The 15,073-nt window shown below is 45.0% G+C and overlaps 1 protein-coding gene across 2 annotated transcripts in view; it reads left to right on the top strand.

Moving 5' to 3' along the window:
* Positions 1-6,548: 6,548 nt before the first annotated feature.
* The window catches only part of RNASEH2A (ribonuclease H2 subunit A), a 28,686-nt gene continuing 20,161 nt past the window's right edge, over positions 6,549-15,073 (top strand). Inside the window, exons 1-4 of one of the 2 annotated variants that reach the window (XM_075855484.1) lie at positions 6,549-6,723; positions 7,765-7,836; positions 13,129-13,255; positions 14,338-14,425. In XM_075855484.1, the coding sequence (XP_075711599.1) occupies positions 6,597-6,723; positions 7,765-7,836; positions 13,129-13,255; positions 14,338-14,425 (414 nt within the window). In that variant the 5' untranslated portion in view covers positions 6,549-6,596. Of the gene's footprint in view, positions 6,724-6,876; positions 6,897-7,764; positions 7,837-13,128; positions 13,256-14,337; positions 14,426-15,073 lie in introns of those variants that run through there. The other variant, XM_075855485.1, reaches the window with a different exon arrangement.

The raw sequence follows: 15,073 nt of genomic DNA, 5'->3' as shown, positions 1-15,073 counted from the left end.
ATGGGACTCTCTGCCGCAGGATGTTGTGATGGTGGATTCTTTGAGCAAGTTCAAGGAGGACCTTGATAAATTCTTGAAAAATATAATATTACAGGTTATGAATACTAGATTGTGGAGACGGGACGTTGATCTCAGGATTTATTCTGGTTGCCAGATTTGGAGTCAGGGAGGATTTTTTTCCCCAATATTGGGGCATTGGCACCAACCTCATGGGGGTTCTGTCTTCCCCTGATGAACACAGGATTATAGGTTGGACTTGATGGACCTGTGTCGCTTTTCACCCTTATCAACTCTGTAACTATGTAGGCATCTACAGCTTACTTTCGGCAGGGGCAGACACAGATGGCCACTGCGCCAGGGCAGTATATGGGACCTTTGCTTTACGGCTGGGACGCGCGTTACAGACCACCAGTAATAACGGATGAGAACAATTTGCGTTGTCCCTTATGTGCAATCTGATATACGTTATTACTTTTCTTCTAAGCTAGCAATGAGCCCCCCTTTCCTGCAAAGACCCCTGTGCAGCTTTGGTGCCACTAAAAATGGGTAATGGGAAATAGTTGGTGCATTGTGCATATGATTCATCAAAATGTCTGCAGCGTATGTATATAGAAGGGTATATAAAGTATTTTTTTAAAAATAAATAAATTGACAGTGCCTCAAAAGCCCCAAACTCAGGCATATAATGATCAAGTATATCAGAATAATCTGTGTCAGTTTATAAGGATGGGTTTTTAGCTACTGGATATAAATAAGAACATTTACAGTCAATGACAGCAAGCAGAGATAGTAGGTAAATGGTGAGAAATGAGACCACAAATCCCCAAGGAGTTCCAAGACCTTTATAAATCCGCCGTCTTCAGCATTTATAATAGGGGCTACAGTTTTCCTTACAATAAACTCTTCAACTGCTGCAGAACCTCTTTTTAAAAAAAATAGCTAATATTCTTAATAATTCATAATAATACCTAATCAGATCAATTATTTTTATGAAATAATCTATTATATTATAAAAAATATAATTTACAACTATTATTTAAGAACAGCCAATAAAAAACAAGAAGACAGAATTAGCCAATCAAAACAGCTATACATGTCACAGTGATGACAGCCAATCAGAGAGCAGGACTGCTTCTATCATGGCGGTGCTGTGTCTGTTGTTGCTCTGCCTCCTCCTCCCCCCTTCAACACTAGAAAGACAGTATCAGATGAGCGAAGTCCCTGGTAATGAGTTATTGCTGGGTAATATGGCGGTCATGACACGGGAGAAGTATGGACGCTCATGCTTTTTTTTTTCTCCGCTCTTCTGGTTAAAAAAAAAAGACGTCTCAGTAACCATGACAACGTCCTACCTAGTTTCTGATTGGATGAGTCGAAGTCGCAACTTGTAGCTTATTGGTTACTGTGAAAGACATTACATTGCCTGAAAGTGTGTTACCCAGCAATAGCTGTGAAACTGTAATGGCTGTCCTTGTTTCCATAGCGACATCACTTAAAGGGGTATTCCCAGAATCAACATTTATCACCTATCTACAGGATAGGTGATAAGTGTCTGATTTTTGGGGCCCCACCGATTACTAGAATGTGGGCCCCCCCGAGACCCCTAATCCTCCTCACTACAAGACCACAATGATGAGAATACACAATTCCGCCATACCTCCCAACCGTCCCGGATTCAGCGGGACAGTCCCGGGTTTCCGGGCGGTGTCCTGCTGTCTCGGGCGGCCAGGGGTATGTCCCGCTGTCAAAGTAATTCTGAAGCAGGGAACCATCAGCTCCCTGCTTCAGAATTAGTTCAGAGTGGAGGAGCAGAGGGAGATCCTCCGCTCGCCGAGGACTCCGCAGGCACAGCGCTACTGCAAGTGCTGTGCTCGGGGAAGCCCTTGATGTTACTGTCCATATGTTGACAGTGACGTCAGTGGCTACTCTTGGAGCGGAATCCCCAGCCAGAGTCGGCAACGGGGATTCCGCTCAAGGACTAGCCACTAACGTCATTGTCCATATATGAACAGTACCGTCAAGGGCTTCCCCGAGCACAGCGCTTACAGTAGCGCTGTGCCTGGGGAGTCTTCGTGAGTGGAGGAGCTCCCTCTGCTCCTCCACTCTGAACTAATTCTGAAGCAGGGAGCTGATGGTTCCCTGCTTTAGAATTAGTGGCTACTCCTTGAGCGGAATTCCCGTTGCGGATGATCTGGCAACTGAGATTCCACTAAAGGAGTAGCCACTGACGTCACTGTCGATATATGGACAGTGACATCAGGGCTTCCCTCTAGGAGCGAAATCCCAGGCCTATGCTCTGGCTGAGGATTCCGCTCCTAGAGGGAGTCCTAATGGCGCGATCTAGGGGGGGCTGGCGCTATCTTCATGAGTGTGTGGCACTGTCTACATGGACATTGTGGCACTATATAGGGGCGCTATCTACAAGGGACACTGTGGCACTATATACATGGGCACTGTGTCACTATCTGCAAGTGCACTGCCACTAGGGGCAGCTAAGGGGGCATTACACTGTATTGAGCAGCTAGGGGGGCATTATGCTGTATGGGGGAATTTTGGCATTATACTGCATGGGGGCATCTGTATGGGCATTATACTGCATGGGAGAATATGTGTGGGTATTATACTGTATGGGGGCATCTGTGTTGGCTTTATACTGTATGGTGGCAGCTATGGGGGCATTATACTGTGTGGGGGCAGTTATTTGGTATTATACTGTGTGGGAGGCACTATGGCAGCATGATACTGTGTGGGCTGAACCGGGTGTGTATGGGCGGGGATTGGGTGGGATTAGGAAAAAAATTGACTCTGTGATTCTTGAAAGTAGGGAGGTATGGATTCCGCTCCATTTCCATCTCCGTTTGACAGCAGTCTGGGAAAGCTGGGTGAGCTGCAATGGTGGTCACAGCTTTCCCAGAAACAGGACCACTCAAGGACTTACATTTACTGGAGATTTTTGTATTTTAGTAGGAAATCCTCTTTACTAAATGGGTTTTATTTTACTAATGGTTATTTTGATGGTCTACTACTTAACAAGACCCATATAGATTTTGTATACGAGATAGAGAAGGGGGTGGGGAATGACAGGATTTAACCCCTTGGAGACGCTGCCAATTTAAAATTTTTTCCTCCCCACTTTGCAAAAGCCATAACTTTTTTACTTTTCTGTCGATATAGCCGTATGAGGGCTTGTTATTTGCAGGTCGAGCTGTCGTTTTTAATGGCACTATTTATTGTACCATATAATGTACTGTGAAAATGAAAAAAAAATTTTTGTGGGGTGAAATGGGCAAAAAACAGTGATTCCGTCATCGTTTTTAGGGTATCGTTTTTACAGCGTTTATTGTGCGGTAAAAACGACTTGTTAACTTTATTCTGCGTTTCAATACGATTACGGCGACACAAAATTTATAACATTTTTTTTACGTTTTACCACTTTTACAAAGGAAAAAACTTTTTGTTAAAAAGAAATTTGTCATTGTGTCGCCATATTCTTAGAGCCAGAACTTTTTTATTTTTCCGTCGATGGAGCAGCGAGAGGGCTTCTTTTATGCGTGTTTTATTGGTACCATTTGGGGCACACGCGACTTTTTGATCACGTTTATTCCATTTTTTAAGGGAGCAAAAAAAACGGTGATTCCGGCATTTTTTTTTTTTTTACTGCGTTTACCGTTAAATAACTTTATATTAGAATAGTTCGGACTTGGGAATCAGAGTTATTTCTATGTATATAGCATGTTGTCAAAGGGTTAAAGTTCCCCATCACAGTTACTACAATCGATAGTCATTTGACATGAGAATATTTTTAGCGCTTTCACTTTAAGGTCGGGGCTTCATGGCGACTGACTGCCTCGTGATGATCACACTTTGCGGTCGCGTGAGCAGCGATAACGCCGTTAATCGGGGGTTAGGCTGAACACATACATGACTACTGTTCTTTTTACTTTATCTTTCAGACCTGGAGGACATTAAATACTCAGCATGGAGCCAGTGGTTTTGTATCTGCCGGCACAGCGTTCAGGTCCGCACTCGGGATGTAGAGTCGATTCACGGACTTGTGTTTCTCAGTCCTAAGCGCCTCCGAGAAGAGAGACCCTGCATACAGACCGACTGCCCTCAGTGTCCCGAACTGCTGTGTCTGTGACGCCATGATAGCGCTGTATTAAATGCATCACTGATCTGTGCCCACTGATGTACTGAAGTTCATAGCAAAATCAGCATCATATAGGGTGGTCTTGGTGATTCTGATTGGAGGCGAGTCACTGACAGAGCTCTCCACCTGCTGCACCCCCACCATCCAATTCAGGGGCTTACTGCAACCCAACTCTAATTCTGGGGCATGCTAGGCCCCCGCTGGTTTAATGTGATGGTTCACATTTTAGATCAGGGTGGGTCTGTGTCCTGGGACCCCCATTGATTAATTTCTTACTCACAGATCCTCACTTGTCGAGTCCGTTGTTTGGAATTTTCCTATTGAATTCAACAGGACGGCAATGCAGATGGTGCCCCTTTATTCTAGATATCATTGGGGATCCCAGGGCACATACCCCACCAAAGACATATCTGAATGACATGTCAGAAGATGTTTAAAGGGGTTATGTAGGGACCAAAAATGATTAGCAGTGTAGTCACTGCAGTACGTGAGTGCACTCGCTGATATACATTCCGGTCGCTCTGATTCTGAGATTTTCATAGCGCTGCCGGGGTCTGGAAGTCTCGTCGCACAGCCTTCTATGATGACGATATGAGTCTTCGTCACGTGGCCGACCCCGCTGTACTCTATATATACACTCGCTGTACTACTGCTCCTGTCTGTACATAGAGTACAGCGGGGCCGGTCACATGACGAAGACTCATATCGTCATCATAGAAGACTGTGCAACTAAACTTCCGGTCCCCCGGCAGTGCTAAAAAATCAATGAAAATCTCACAATGAGTGCGGCGGGGGACCGGAATGTATTTTAGCGAGTGTACTCACATACTGCAGTGAATACACTGCTAATCATTTTTGGTCCTCGTATAACCCCTTTAAGGGTAAACCCTCAGTTTCAATGCCCCTATGTAAAGTTCACCTGTACACATAAAGTGGTTGTCTGCTTTTGACATCTATCCATATGTCCTATTAGGGCATATCTCCCTCTATTAACAAGGACTGAGCAAAACTGGACAATGATCTTGTTCAAAGTTCAGTTCTACATCGCAAACCTTGCAGCCGTGGACCCCATTAAGAAGGGCCAGACGCCAATGCCACATTGCAAAGCCGGGGGACATACTTTGCATTGGGGGTACCGCTGGCCATCTTCTCTTGGATGCTGGGGTTCAGAAGTACTGGTAGCACAAGTGCATGGAGATTTAACTGGCAAAAGATTCAGGACTTTCTTAATATGCTCAATATGCTGCCCTAATGACAGGGACAGGTCCGTGGTCCTATTAGTCAAAATGGCACAAGAAACTATCGTGCTGTTTGGCTAATATGAGTCATCAAAGAGTCGGGTGTATTCATGAGGTGAGCGCTCCCCCCTGCCTCTCCCTGCGGTGATTGACAGGATGCTTTGTATACAGATACACAGCAGCCCGCCATCAATCACTGCAGGGGAGGCGGGGGGAACAGACGTTTTCTGAACGACTTGTCGTTCATGGTCGGTCTGTGAAGGTTGTTCTAGAGGGCAACGCCATAAGTGAAAACAACAAATCCATGATCGATCTCTGCTGGATCTGTGGCCTGGTCTGGACTTTCATTGATGGGATGCAGATCTGTCATTTGGTATGAACATCTTTCCAAGCATTGCACCAGACAACGGCCAAAAAAATACAACATTGTCGGCATCTTTCACTACTTGTTCGTTTCACAAAAAGGCGCCTAGAGTCGACACAAAACGGTCTGAATCGTTCTTTTTGGCCATCCAAGGTCTTTAGAGTATGACTGGCTTATGGGGTACTGCTATAGCTGGACTAATCTCAGGGACAGTATGATTGCTGACGCATCACATAGGGCACAATTCCAGTTGCCACTATTATATGGGGCACTGTTATAGTTGTCACTATTCTGAGGACCACTATAATGATAGGAACCATTACACGTGGCATTACTCAATGGGGCACTATTATAGTTGTCGCATTATAGTGGGTCACTATAATAACAGGAACCATTACACGTGGTATTATTCAATGGGGCACTATTATATAGTTGTCGCATTATAGTGGGTCACTATAATAACGGGAACCATTACACGGGGCACTACTATAGATTGAACTTCCATGACACACTAGTATAATAATTAGGAACTACTATACTTGTCTATTTTATGGGGTACTTCTAATGCTTATACTTTTCTATGGGACACTTTTATAGTTGTCGTATTCCTAAGAGGGTACTGCTGTGGCACACTATAATGATGGGAACCATTACACGTAGCATTACTATAGCTGGCCACCTTGTTATAAATGTCAGTGTCACCCATTGGCCACAGACATGACCTATTGTAATATTTTTACGCTATGTTAATAAAGCTTGTTGAAAAGCGGGCGGTTCTGATTGGCTGGCGGCAGACGTAGATTTGGCGCCAAGCAGCGTTGTTGCCGGAAGTCGCGTTGTCAGCATGGATCTGCAGAAGTTCGAACGGGATAATTCCCGGAGCTGCCTCCTGGCGTCTCCGGTACCGGATCAGTGCAAGGAGGAGCCCTGCTGCTTGGGGATAGATGAAGCCGGCCGGGGACCCGTACTGGGTGAGCGGGCTTCTTCGTCACGTAGCTCCACGTATCCTGTTCCCTCAGTGGCTGCGAAACTGGAGGTTATCTAGTCGGTGTTGTGGTGGTCTATAGCAACCAATCAGAATTCCGCTTTTGTTCTTCTAGTGCCAGTTTGGAAATGATAGATGAGCTCTGATTAGTTATTATGGGTAAGATTATCTGTTACGATATGAGTCCCAGTGTGTGAGCTGGAGAGCTGTTCTGCGTCTTGTAGGGCTGTGTTCACACACTGAGGATTCTTTCAGGATTTAGGTGCTGATTCAGTGCATAAATCCTGACATCTGCTAAAGTTTTTTTGCTATTGCTGCAGAACTACGAACGGACCACATTACTAGCCAAAGGGGTAAGTCTGGCACCGTTGATGTCCGTCGTGCGTTAGATCCTGCCTTCTCTCAATTGGCTTTTTCTGCTCCAATGATAGTACAGCAAAACTGAATTAACGGCGCGGGTGTAAACGCAGTCTTAAATGGGGTGAGAGGCACGTCCACGTCTCCTGCCAGAATGACGGCTGGACCACCCGGCTGATCCTATTATAATCCAATTGGACGACTGATCCTGCCCTCCGTCAATTTAGTTTTTCTGCAACTGTGACGGAACAGAAAAATTGAGTTGACAACGCAAATGTGAACTCCGCCTAAGATCTCCTGGCACGAATCAGTCAGCTGTGGATTTCTGCTGTGGTTTTATGGAAAAATCTACACTGGCTTTGCCGTAGCCAAATCAATGATGTGTGAACGTAGCCTTAAGTCTATGTGCCGGTCACATGATCGCCTGGTAAAGAGAGGAGACGGCTGTAATGCAGAAGGGCATGAAGTACATTTGAAAGTTGCAGACCTAACGAGGTTCATATTGGGGAGCCCTTTTAGCTAGTTCTGGATGCTGAATTACAGGAGTTTTACATGTATACACAAACCCGCTAGCTGAGTAATAGGGCTGTTTTATTCACGCCCGTGTTGTTGCTGGTTCCCAATCGTTCTTTTTATGTTGTGTTTTTTTTTTTCTTTTAACCCTATTCAGGTCCCATGGTGTACGGTATTTGTTATTGTCCTGTTTCCCGGAAAAAGAACTTGGAAGACCTAAAAGTCGCAGGTGATTTATTTCTCGTGTGCATTAAAAGGGAAATGATTGGTGGGGTCCGACCACTGGTCACTCTTTTTTTTTTTTTTAAACACCTCGACCAACCTGGGGTTTACCCAACAGCCAAGCGTGGGCGACCGGAGCGGAAGGGGCGTGAGACTCCAAAAAGTTTTGCAGACGCTTCAGTCATAGCGATCAGTGGGGAGTCCCAGTAGTCGGGGCCTCCGCTGCTCATACTATTAAGGCATAGCTTGTCCATATGTTGGCGCTGCCCATGATATACAATTGTAGTTTAATTCTGCTTTTCTGTAGATCAAGGTTGACTTGATCAGAAGTGAGCTTAAGTTTCTGATTGGCTCTTCACGGAAAGCCGAGCAGTTGGTGAAAGGGGTCCTAGACTTTCTATTGAGTCCGTACACCAACTGCTGGGCTTTCTGGGAAAAGCCGATCAGAAACCAAGTGGCTCCGTGCGCCCCTGAGTGCTTATGTCACTTAGTGTTAGCGATCGGTGGGGGTCTCAGTGCTCGGATCCCCACAAATCAAAACTTCTGAAATGTCACTATGACATGTCAGAAGTTTTCAGAAAGTTTGGTTACACTTTAAAAGATCGGGCAGGAGAAGTCAGGAGCTGCTGTACAAGGAACGACAGACCAACGTTTTGCCTGATTCAGTTGTGAAAGGATTCTGCAGCCTCTATGTACTGTGATACATTGAAGCTGAGCGATGAAACTTTTTCTAACCCGTTAGTGCCATTTTTCTTTTTTTTTAATAGGTTTTCCTTCACATTTTATTGAGTTGGAGTTTTTAGTGGCACCGTTTAATGTACTGGAGTAACTATTTTTTTATGGAATGGGAGACAAAAACCTAGCAATTTCTCCATTTGTTCTTTGGATTTCGTTTTGACGATTTTTCACCCTGCGGTTAAAATGACATTGTTTTTTTTTTTTAATTCTTTGGGTCAATACAATTGTGGCAATAAGAGATTTTATATAGTTTTTTACCCTGTCACCTATGACAGCACCCCTGGAGAGACGTCCCATCCGCTGGACAGGAAACCTGAGGATATAAAATGGACACACCTCTCCACACACCCAGTCAGGTTTCCTGTCCTCCGGATGGAAGGATTGTCCTGAGGAAAAGCGCTTCTCCCGGGGTTGCAGACCCCCTAGCAAGGTTTACCTTATTCCACTAGGGGTGCTCTGGAAAGGTAGAAGTCTCCCCCCCTGGGAGCAACCTTAGTCTGGGAAGGGTACTCCCGCCTCTCCCGGTCCATAGTCCTCCCTCCTGCTGCAAAACAGGATGGTGGTTTAAGGTCCACAGAGTGGGCCTTCCTCTGGCGGGGAACGGATCCCCGGGGCTCGTTCGGCTTGGGGAAGGGCCGGACCAGACCCAGCGTTGGCGGCTTCCCGGCGCTCTCACTGGCATGTCCATGTCCTAATACAGGTTCCAGACACAGAGACAGGTCAGGGCTTTTATTCCCCTCTCTTCCTTGTGAACAAACCAGGAGACAAACACAGGGTCATTATAAACGTAAAAAAACTGAACTGCTATCTGACCTACAAAAAATTCTGCATGGAAAGTATCACGTCAACTATAAACCTCCTCTCCAAAGACTGCGTGATGGCCTCAATAGACCTAGAGGATGCCTACTATCACGTACCCATATGTCACCGTCATCAAAAGTATCTAAGGGTAGCAGTGACACTCGACGGGTCCGTATGCCACCTACAATACAGAGCCCTCCCCTTCGGCATCTCTCAAGCCCCAAGGGTATTTTCCAAACTGATAGTGGAAATGACCACATACATCAGGATGAACGACATTCTCCTGATTCCATATCTAGACGACTTCCTGGTGGTAGCAGAAATGGTTCCAACTCTGACCCTACAGATACAGATAGTCCGGGACATACTGACAAAATTAGGATGGAACATAAATGTAAAGAAATCAAATTTAAATCCATCGAAAAGATATGTATTCTTAGGAACCCTGCTGGACTCCTCCAAGCAGATGTCCTTCCTTCCAGAAGAAAGAATCGGGCCCCTGATGAACAGGATATCAGAGATCTACCTGAACCATACGACATCTTTCAGGGAAGCTATGTCAGTCCTGGGCCTTATGACATCATGCATCCCAGCCGTACTATGGGCTCACTTCAGATCCAGACCACTACAATGGGACATCCTAGACCAATGGGACAGGAGCAGTTTCTCCCTGGACCAACCCTTTCACATCTCTTCCGCAGCAAGGCTGTCCCTCAGATGGTGGCTAAACAGGGCAAATCTCACAAGGGGTATTCCATGGAGGTTAACCCCTACTCTCAACATGACCACAGATGCGAGTCCTTGGGGGTGGGGAGCCCATTACGACGCCTCTCTTCTTCAGGGTCAGTGGGATCAGCAGACCGCTCAAAGATCCTCCAACTTCAGGGAACTGGCAGCAGTTCTTCAGGCCCTGAAGGGATCCATACAGGCAATCTCAGGTCGGCACCTAAAGATGTATTCGGACAACACAACTACAGTATCCTATATAAATCGGCAAGGGGGTACGAGATTGGCCTCACTGATGGGCCTAGCCACACAGATATTTTCTCTGGCAGAACACCACCTATTGACTCTATCAGCTGTTCATCTCAGAGGGAAGGACAACCAGGTGGCAGATTTCCTAAGCCGGGAAAGACTTCATCAATCAGAATGGTGCCTGAACACCACAGTATTTCAGGAGATCATTCTCAGATGGGGAACCCCATCCATAGATCTGTTCGCATCCAAAGGAAACAGAAAAACCTAGAGATTCTTCTCCCTAAACCCTTCAGACCACCCAACAGCAATAGACGCATTCTCCCAGTGCTGGAGTCTAGAGAGATGATACGCCTCCCCCCCCCCCCCCCCCCCTGAACCTCCTCCCCAGAGTAATAAAAAAGGTCAGAGAAGACAGGGCCAGTGTGATACTAATAGCCCCCTTCTGGCCAAAGAGTCCATGGTTCACGTGGTTAAGAAAAATGTCGTCACACCAACCATGGGTTCTCCCAAACATGTCAGACCTTCTATATCAGGGCCCAGTAATACACCCCGACATTCAGAAACTCCATCTGACAGCCTGGAAACTGAAAGGATAATCCTTAGGCAAAGAGGATTCTCAGAATCGGTCATTTCCACCCTACTAGCCAGTAGAAAACCGATTACCTCAAAAATATATCTGAGGTCATGGAACGCATTCTTGATCCTTTAACCAAACCAGAGATTCCCTTAATATTGGATTTCCTCCAGGCGGGACTACATAAAAAGCTTAGGCCTACTACATTAAAGGTTCAGATTTCTGCTTTAAGTTCCTTCTTCAATTTCAAATTAGCAGAACACTCCTGGATCAAGAGATTCCTAGCGGCCGCCTGCAGACTTCAACCCCAGATAAGATCCCCAGTTCCTCCCTGGGACTTAAACCTTGTCCTCCAGGCTTTGATAAAACCACCTTTTGAACCAATAGACTCCAATATCTCCTTGAAAATGCTGACACTCAAAATGACATTTTTGTTAGCCATTACATCAGCCCGTAGAGTGAGTGAGATCCAGGCCCTCTCTGCCTTCCCTCCACATGCCCTACTGCTAGATGATAGTCATCCTAAAAACCTTACCAGAATTCCTTCCTAAAGTGGTCTCTCCTTTTCACCTAAACCAAGATATTGTACTTCCCTCTTTTTGTGACTCCCCAAAAAATCAGAGGGAACAACAGTTTGCCTAGATGTAAGAAGATGTCTAGTCCAGTACCTAAAGATTACCCAGGATCTGAGATCATCAGAAAACTTGTTTGTCCAGTTTCAGGGTCACCACAAGGGTTCGGCAGCCAGTAAAGCCACCATAGCAAGGTGGATCAAGCAGGCCATACAACTAGCCTACATAAATCAGAAGCTCAAGCCCCCAGAGTTTTTCGGAGCACACTCCTCCAGGGCCGTGTCCACTTCATGGGCAGAGAGAGCAGACGCATCCCTAGACCAAATATGTAAGGCTGCCACATGGAGTTCCCCTCACACCTTCTTTAAACACACCCGATTACAGCTGCATGCAGCCTCTGACTTGCCCTTCGGTAGAAAGGTGCTACAAGCTGTGGTCCCACCCTAAAAATATTGGTTTCTATTTTACATCTCCAGGGGTGCTGTCATAGGAGAAAGGGTAAAAGATTGATTACTTACCGGTAATCGCTTTTTCAAGAACCTATGACAGCACCCCGCTGTTACCTTCCCATGTCCGTAGTACATGACCCTCATAAGCTGGATCGCTACCCCAAATTTGAGCGTCCCTGTAAATATCGTACATATAAAGGTGTGAGGGATTTTCACCAAAAAAACAAAAACAAAAAAAAAAACACATAAAACTAAACTACTTCTCATCCTGAGTTCTTCCTAAAGACTGGGTGTGTGGAGAGGTGTGTCCATTTTTATATCCTCAGGTTTCCTGTCCAGCGGATGGGACGTCTCTCCAGCGGTGCTGTCATAGGTTCTTGAAAAACCGATTACCGCTAAGTAATCAATCTTTTTTTATGTTTTACTACTTTTACAAAATAGAAACATTTTATGAAATATATACGGTATATACATTTACCGATGTGGCGGTACGAATTATCTTTTTTACATGGAAAAATAAGGAAATGGTGGCTTTTAAAAATAAAAATTATATACACACACATACAGAATTTTTTTTAAATGTATTTATTGGTCCACTTGAGCCTCATGCACACGAACGTGCTTTTGCGGCCAAAAATCCACGGGAGAATTGCGGCCCCATTCATTTCGCAAGAAGATAGGACATGTCTTATTACAGCCGTATTTTGCGGTCCAGGCTCACCGAAATGAATGTGCACGGCCTGTGATTTGCGGGCGGCCCTTAGGGTTCCAGGCTACGGTGGCAACCATCGGCACCCTGTGATCGCTACGTGGATAGGCTGTCTAAGGACCCCCCTCTTTTAACAGCTCAAATGCTGCGGTCGCCATTGAAGCATTAAGTGGTTAAAAAGCTGGGATCTAAGTTATCCCCGATCCCAGCAGTTCGAGCCGGATGTCAGCTGTGATGTAGTGTTGAGACCCGCAGTGTACGTAGCGCCACACTTTTCCCCAGGTTGTGTGCAGTATTGCAGCCCCAGTCACTTTAATGAAGCTGAGTGGTAATACCAGACACAACCCGTGGACAGGTGGGGAGCAGTTTCTCAAACAAAGCAGCCACGTTCTCCTAATCCTGGGCAACCCCTTTACACTGGGCACATGGAGTTCGCTATTCTTACATTGGGAAACTTATTTCTCTTTCTATTTTTTAGACTCCAAGACGTTAAGTGAATCCGAGCGAGAGCGGCTGTTTGAGACGTTGAACGGGGCGACTGACTTCATTGGTTGGACTCTGCATATATTGTCGCCTAATGTAATCTCTACCAGCATGCAGCAGAGGTGACGCCTCTATATGTCCTCTGGATACACTATAAACATGGCTTTATAGCATTTAGGCCTTGTTCACACTGAGTTTTTGGTGCCGATTTTGACGCACAAATCGTGTTCAAATCGGCGGCAAAAAAACTGCCGATATCACCTCCAAATTGATTTCAATGGGAGGCAGATGCTTTTTTGTTTTTTTTCCCGGGTGGCTTTTAGCTCTTGCCGGATTTCTACCTCTGACCTCCCATTCTAGTCAATGAGAGGCAGAAAAAACCTGCGGTGCTGGTTTCTGAGGGGTTTTCCTGGCGTTTCGTTCCTGGCCAAAAAAGGACAAAGGAATACTGCCTGCAAAAAAAACTCAGTGTGAACAGGGCCAAATCCTGTTTTTGTTTTTAGACTGTTGCTAAAAGCTGTTTTTAGCTGCAACGCCTTGAGATTGTTTTATTGCAGTCACTTGTACTTTTACTATGTCACGTCTGTTATTGCGGCATAATGGCACGACATCCGTAGCCGGTCCAGGCAGAAGACTTGCTAAAGAGGTCTATTGCTGATTCCTGTGGATGTCTCTGTCTCCTGAATTAGGCCCCGTGCACACGACCGTAATTTTGATCAAACTACGAATCCATTCATTTCTATTGCCCATGGACACCTTCCTGTATGTTTCCGGGAAGGTGTCCGGGCCATAGGAAGCCTCTGTAAAAAAAAAATAGGACGTCCTATTTTTTGATTTTTATGGACCGCGGTCCTATATTTTATAATGCGTGTCACTGTCCGCGGCCATCCGTGGACGGTGATTACGGCTACAGCCGTATGCAGGGGGCCTAAGACAGTGATGGCAGCTATAGTTGACCGCTCCAGCCTACACCACCCCCATGTACACTGCTCCTGCGATATGCCATCTGCTGGCAGGGTGCTACAGGGTGGTGGAAGGTTCAAATGCATGAAGGTGAGTGAGCGAAACACGTGTGTTAGGGTTGGTAGTTTCCATGGCAACTGGGTTTTGTCTATGCCTGGCTAATTTATAGATATTTACTGTAATAAATGTATCCATCACTGACATGATTTGATTTTTTTATTTTTATTTTTTTTCCCCTCAGGGCAAAATATAATCTCAATGCCTTATCCCACGACACTGCAATAGGCCTCATTCAGCATGCTCTGGACAATGGCGTACATGTGACAGAGGTGTGTATAAATGGTGCTGGTAACATTATGGTACAGGTAATCTTATAATAATCTTGTACATAGGGGGCAGTATTATAGTAGCTATATTCTTGTACATAGGGGCAGTATTATAGTAGTTATATTCTTGTATATAGGGGCAGTATTATAGTAGTTATATTCTTGTATATAGGGGCAGTATTATAGTAGTCATATTCTTGTACATAGGAGCAGTATTATAGTAGTTATATTCTTGTATATAGAGGGTAGTATTATAGTAGTTATATTCTTGTATATAGAGGGTAGTATTATAGTAGTTATATTCTTGTATATAGAGGGTAGTATTATAGTAGTTATATTCTTGTATAGAGGGCAGTATTATAGTAGTTATATTCTTGTATATAGGGGCAGTATTATAGTAGTTATATTCTTGTATATAGGGGCAGTATTATAGTAGTTATATTGTATATAGGGGCAGTATTATAGTAGTTATATTCTTGTATAGAGGGCAGTATTATAGTAGTTATATTCTTGTATAGTGGGCAGTATTATAGTAGTTATATTCTTGTACATAGGAGCAGTATTATAGTAGTCATATTCTTGTACATAGGAGCAGTATTATAGTAGTCATATTCTTGTACATAGGAGCAGTATTATAGTAGTTATATTCTT

The sequence above is a fragment of the Rhinoderma darwinii genome, chromosome 3 (genome assembly GCF_050947455.1).
Source record: "Rhinoderma darwinii isolate aRhiDar2 chromosome 3, aRhiDar2.hap1, whole genome shotgun sequence".
Taxonomy (NCBI): Eukaryota; Metazoa; Chordata; class Amphibia; order Anura; family Rhinodermatidae; genus Rhinoderma; species Rhinoderma darwinii.
This window is presented reverse-complemented; position numbering and strand designations above follow the sequence as displayed.